The sequence below is a fragment of the Protopterus annectens genome, chromosome 2.part0 (assembly GCF_019279795.1).
Source record: "Protopterus annectens isolate FY-2018-M chromosome 2.part0, PAN1.0, whole genome shotgun sequence".
NCBI classification, from domain to species: Eukaryota; Metazoa; Chordata; order Ceratodontiformes; family Protopteridae; genus Protopterus; species Protopterus annectens.
Genome location: NC_056728.1, coordinates 1,179,137,652 through 1,179,144,586, shown reverse-complemented (window position 1 = coordinate 1,179,144,586; position 6,935 = coordinate 1,179,137,652). Strand labels below are relative to the sequence as shown.

The following is a 6,935-nucleotide window of genomic DNA, read 5'->3' as shown; positions in this document are numbered from 1 at the left end:
AACTAACTTTGGGCAGCATGATGACAGGCAATCTTCTTGGGCTAGACTTATATAGGCTCCAGGGCAGTTAGCCTAGTATACACCAATGAACCTACAAACCTATGTGAAACTTTAAGGAGATGTTTTCAAATCTAGGTGCTTAGGATTTCCCTCTTTCTTCTCCCCTTGGCTGACCTGGTGTGACTCAGTTTGAACTCTACAGTTCCCTACAAAATGGAGTCTACAGGACTGCAATTGGTCACCATAACAAAATCAGTTTCTCTCAGCATTTAAGCAGATTGAACTCTACAGTTCCCTACAAAACGGAGTCTACAGGACTGCAATTGGTCACCATAACAAAATCAGTTTCTCTCAGCATTTAAGCAGAGTAGGTTGCACACAAAAACCATTTGTTAAGCTTTCACTTACAGTGCTGTGTAATTAAGCAGGTCACCATTTTGGTCAGACATAGGGCTCTTTTTTCTACTTGAGTGTTTGCCTCCTTCCCCTGTAACTTAAGTAAACTGACTCTTACATTAAGAACTATAATACTTACCTTATAACTTTAGGACACCTTAGGAAACCTTGTAAACTGCAATAGCCTGACATTTGAACAAGTAACCCTTGTAAAAATTCCCAAAATCGTATACTGTTGGTCTGTCTTTCCTGCTAAAAACTGTCTTTCAGCTTTTCCCGGTTAGGGGTCGCCACAGCGGAACTCCGGGCCGCTAATGATTGGCAGTAGAGTTTTACGTGCTGGCTTGCCGGGCCTAACACACAACCTTCAATGAAGGAACGCCCATTCACGCATGTCAACACACAGAAGACGCTCTAACTGAGAATGGAACGGGCAACGTCTAACTGTAAGGCGACAACGCCTCCTGCTAAACATAAGTGAAATTACAGTGCTGAGTGCAAGTAACATTAAAATTAAAGTACTGAGTGCAAATAACATTATAGTGCTGAGTGCAGATTTTAGGCCCTTACATTCAACTTACCTCTGGTGTGGTGTCTTGAGTAAATCAGAGTATTCCCTGTAACCACTCCTACTGCCCCCCGCCCCTTTCCTCAAACAGGTTAAACTGCTGCAATTCAGTACAGGCATCATTTTCAAATCTAGGTGCTTAGGATTTCCCTCCCTCTTCCCCCCTTGGCTGACCTGGTGTGACTCAGTGTAAGTTTCTTCATTGTATGGATCTTTTACTGTTTTTTGTGTAACTGAATGACCTGCTGCTAAATTCCGATTCTGCACAGACTGCTCTATTTTTTTGCAGAGGCTCTATAAGTGGCTAGTGACTTTACTGAATTTCTGTGGTAATATTTGTGTTTAAACTGAAACTGTACCTAGAGAAAGTGTATAATCAGAGCTCCTACTTGCTGCATGTGTTTTTAATGTGTAAATTGCACATACACATTGAAGAAGTGCTTTTATGACATGAATAACTTGGGCTAGCTATACCTGAGTGTTTTACTGGCAATTTTCCAGTTGTACAATTGTGAACAATTGATTTAGTTTTTCTGGTATAGCTTTAAAATGTGGCAAGTGTTTATTTACTGCATTGCTCTCTTGCTTAGGTTTCTTAGCTATAAATCTTAGTTCATTCTGAAGTATGCCACTTTACCCCCCCCCCCAAACCTTTCTGAATGTATTATTATAAAATAACTGCCTGTTGTTGCCTTCATGCTTACCCTCGAATCTCTGCTTTTCTCTTTTCCTAGTTGAACTCTACAGTTCCCTACAAAACGGAGTCTACAGGACTGCAATTGGTCACCATAACAAAATCAGTTTCTCTCAGCATTTAAACAGAGTAGGTTGCACACAAAAAGCATTTGTTAAGCTTTCACTTGCAATGCTGTGTAATTAAACAGGATCACCATTTTGGTCAGCCATAGGGCTCTTTTTTCTAGTTGAGTGTTTGCCTCCTTCCCCTGTAACTTAAGTAAACTGACTCTTACATTAAGAACTATAATACTTACCTTATAGCTTTAGGACACCTTAGGAAACCTTGTAAACTGCAATAGCCCTGTTACGTTCGCCCTCACTACGCTCGGGCTCTCTTCGCTCCCCTCCCTTCCCCCAATTACCTCCCGCCCCCAGTACCTCTAAATTTATAGTACTATAGCAACTCCCCCACTTTCTAGATCCTATCTACTTTCATCTGGGATAATTCCTCCCACCCCCATTCTTCTGCCTACATTTTAATAGCACATATTAGCTTTCATCTGGCATTCTCCCACCCCCCTTCCAGTACCTTTACCTCACCACTCTATCTTCTGGTGTTGCATCACCAGGTAAAACAGTTCCTTAACTCACTAGATGAATCACAGATAATGATATACTTCTCTTTACTACCCCCTCTTGTTTGCACCATACCTCCTTACCTTGTGTGAAAACCAGTTTCTCACGGGATTTCAGGTCCTGAAAGGCCATACTATCACCCCAGCTGTAAATCCTCCCACCTTCAACCATACTTACAGTACCAGGTCTTATCCAACATCTTGTTCAGTCTATCAGCATCTCAACCCCAGGCACATTAGCTCTAGATCCAAACACTACCTCAAACTAATAAACAAATTCCTGAAGTTCATCACCAAGTATAGACTTAACCTAATACTTGGTGGTGATATTCACCCCAACCCTGGCCCACCCACTTCAGATACACATACCCCCTCTACTTGCAATCTAAGCTACAAACCTACAATTAATAGGCCAACTAACTCTCTCCTAGCCTGCCATCTCAATATTAGAAGCATTAATAACAAGGTACATGAATTGTATGCACTTCTGGAGGTCCACTCCCCTGAGATTCTCTGTTTATCTGAAACTTGGTTAAAACCTAACACTACAGACAATGAAGTGTTACCACCTGGGTACAACATACACAGACTGGATTGTGCTTCGAGGAAGGGGGGTGGGGTAGCTGTACTCTATAAATCTGAGTTGAATGTCACCATAGATGTAATACAACCACCTCAGATTAATAACTCGGATATTCTTGCCACCAAATTGCAACTTAATAAAAATAAATGCATTAATATAATATGTATGTACATTCCCCCAGGTAGCAATATATCTACACTTGAAGATATCCTGCACTGGCAATCCTGCCACTACCCCCAAGAAACCCTACCACTTGTAGACTTTAACATAGACTGGGGCACCTGTTCCTCAGAATCCCCAACCACCCATATTAACCTGCATGCATTTACACAAATCATATTAACCCCTACCAGGATAGGTAAACCCAACCAAAAAGAAAGCATACTTGACTAGGTACTCATAAATAGTCACCCCCAACTGTACACCTCTGGTACCCTCCCTGATGGCCTAAGCGATCACCTTCTCACATATGTAATTAAGCACAAAGCCATTAATTCCCAACAACCGTTACTCAGAAAGATTAGAAACACTATAAACTTTGACCCTGCCAAATTCCAACAAGAGCTAAACTCATGGAATTGGTCTATTCTAAAACACCTCCCCTTAGAGGAAGCAATAGCATACTTTAACAACAAATTACTTGAGATCCTTGATTTGCATGCACCTGTTCGTTCAAAGAGAACAAAGGCAAAAACTGCGCCATAGCTTTCTAAAGAGTCTAAACTCAAAATTACCCTTAGAAACAAAGCATGGGCTTTATGGAGTTCTTCTAAAGACCCCCAAGATCACATTAAATACAGGCAATCCAGGAACAAAACTAAAAAATCCATTTTACAAGACAAAAAACAATACTACTGTAATTTACAGACAGTAAATCAAAATAACCCTTAGAAGTTTTGGGCAGGTTTAAATAATCTACTACATCCTAGACAAACTTCAGCCCCAATCCCTGCTGCTACTATTGATAAAACCCCTGAAGATGTTTCTGACAGTTTTAATCGATTCTTTACTGAGACAATTCAAGCCCTAGCTAGCCAACTACCTCCTAGCTCCCCTGGTCCTGAAAGTAGCACCCCGAGAAACCTACTCGCATTCAGCTTCAAACCAGTCGCCACTTCACTTATACGTACCTTGATCAAAAAATTAAAACCCAGTACCCTTTCTGCTGATCAACTCCCTGCCGAGTACCTACAAAAATCAGCTGATGCTATTGCTTACCCCGTCTCAGTACTAATCAATCGAACTATAGTAGAAGCTAAAATTCCCACCATCTGGAAAATATCCGATGTAATCCCACTTCATAAAGGAGGCAGCTCTACTGAATTCTCCAATTATAGGCCAATAGCTATACTCTCTCCACTTGCAAAGATTATGGAAAAATGTATTCATAGACAACTCATGCACCACCTAATCCAGAATCACCTTATGGCAGACATTCAGCATGGCTTCTGTCCTCATCACAGCACTACTTCAGCCCTCCTAGCCTTTACCAACACCATAAACCATAATCACAACAATAATTATATGTCCTCAGCCCTCTTCTTGGACCTTTCCAAGGCATTCAATATGGTTATCACCAACCTTTAATCCACACCCTGCAAACATTCTGTCTAGATACTAGAGCCCTTCAATGGTTTCAATCCTACCTGAATGGTCGACAGCAGGCTGTCCTCTGGCAGAACAAACTCTCTAACCTTCTACCTAACACCCTTGGAGTACCACAAGACTCTATACTAGGGCCCTTGCTGTTTTCCATCTTCATTAACGACTTTTATACTGTCATCCCAAAAGTCAGCTGTATCCAATATGCTGATGACTCTACTCTGATTTGCTCGGCTACATCTCCAATAGAGTTATGGTCAGCTACCCAGACCATCTTTAATACAATAAAAAACTGGCTTTCTGAATGTCGTCTGATCCTAAATCCCCAAAAAACTAAAATGCTGTTATTTTCACCAACACATAGGTCTACCACTTTCACCATTACCATAAATTCAAATGATGGCACAATAACCTCCCCTGACCCCTCTACAAAACTATTTGGTGTCATCATAGATAATAATCTAAAATTCGACCTACATGTTAACCAAACTATCAAAACCATCAACAAAAAACTAGGGTCACTTTACAGAATAAAAGCCTTCCTAACCCCTCCAGCTAAAATTACCATAGCTCGCTCTCACCTTCTTTCAACCCTTCTGTATGCATCCCCTCGACTCTCGAATTTAAACAAGACTGTCCTTAACAAACTCTCAATTTGTTACAACCACATTGCCAGGTTTGCCACTGGGCTGCCTTTTAGGACACATCATTGCATCAATCTAAATCAGCTTGGGTGGCTTGAACTACCCAGCCTAATCCAGTATAACCAACTAATTATGGCCTATAAAATCCTCTATAATCCGGACAATACTCCTGCACTTAAAAATATTATCACCTCCTATAACAATCCTAGACAAGAGTGGAATTTCTGGAATAACTAGAAACTGTAAGAATGTTTCAAGTTTTTTTTTAAATGTTATCCATCTTTGAAATGAGGAAAGCAAATCATAGTCCTCAGTATTTCATTTCAACAGATAATTACTGGGCTCAACTGAATTCTGTACATAATTGTATATCATTTCTTGAGTACATTCTGTCAATGCAACTAGTTCAGAAAAGTTAACAGAGTATGTCTCCATATCTCATAACTGCTGCTTCAGTCTTCAGTGGCTCTATGAGGTAAATGAAGCCTAACACATATCTATAAAGGGGTGTGGGCATGTGTGTGTATGTGTGTGTGTGTGTGTGTGTGTGTGTGTGTGTGTGTGTGTGTGTGTGTGTGTGTGTGTGTGTGTGTGTGTGTGTGTGTGTGTAAATATATAAATGTGTGCACCTCTGTGCTGCTATATTGTTTAACATTACACAACATTGGATTGCTACAATTATTTAGCAACATATCCATAAATCATCTGTGTTTGACATATACTTTACACTCCGCACTTAACTAGCTAGGCTACACTACTGCTTTTGATTAAAAGACCCCATGTAAAGGATTGCATTAAGTGAGTGTTAAAAAAAAAAAATATATATATATATATATAATATATATATATATATATATATATATATATATATATATATATATATAAGTAAGAGAGAGACTGTTTCTCATCAAAGAAAGCCTTGTTATAGTATAAGTAGACAGTGTACTGCATGTCAGCAATGCAATACATTAATTTTAGAGGCATGCTGTCTGTACAATAAATCGGGCTTCAAACACAGCATAAGGGTAAGTGGCTTAATTATATTTGCAATACACCTGCTTTAAATCATGCAATAAAACTGTCCACATATGTATATAAATGGATAATTCAGTGATTGTGTTTTGTAAAATGCAAATTAACGCAGATATTCCTTTATTTGCAATTCACAGGAAATAAGTGATATGGATGTGCAGGAGCTTGTCAGAAGGTCAACGGGAAGGTTAACAATTATACGGCAGACATTTCCAATTCCTCACAACATCAGCCAGCGATGCATAAGAGGAAATCACAGAATATCATCATCTATTTGTGATCCAAAGGACCCATACTCCCAGACTATGGAGGTAGACAACTTTTGTTGCAGCTTCATTGATTTTTAGTATGAATGTGTATGTGTAACAAAAATAACAGTTTTTGTGGAACAATATAATGTTGTGATATTCTGGAGATTCAGTTAGCAGAACATGCATTCTGATAGTATTTCATTAGACAACTACAACGTCATAAATTCATTAATTTCTTTGTATATTAACTATTACACACACATGCACACACACACACATATATATTGCAATGGTGATGGTGATGGACAGGTTGACAGACGAGATTAGACAGGAGTCCCCGTGGACTATGATGTTTACAGATGACATTGTGATCTGTAGTGAGAGTAGGAAACAGGCGGAGGAGACCCTGGAGAGGTGGAGATATTCTCTAGAGAGAAGAGGAATGAAGGTCAGCAGGACTAAGACAGAATATATGTGTGTGAATGAGAGGGAGGATAGAGGAATGGTGGGGATGCAGGGAGTAGAGGTGGCAAAGGTGAATGAGTT

At 39.7% G+C, this 6,935-nt stretch overlaps 1 protein-coding gene across 1 annotated transcript in view; it reads left to right on the top strand.

Annotated features, from left to right (window-relative positions):
• The window catches only part of GRID2 (glutamate ionotropic receptor delta type subunit 2), a 4,699,489-nt gene that overhangs the window by 2,386,256 nt on the left and 2,306,298 nt on the right, over window positions 1–6,935 (top strand). Inside the window, exon 6 of the mRNA XM_044061387.1 lies at window positions 6,276–6,449. Within this exon, the coding sequence (XP_043917322.1) occupies window positions 6,276–6,449 (174 nt within the window). The remainder of the gene's footprint in view (window positions 1–6,275; window positions 6,450–6,935) is intronic.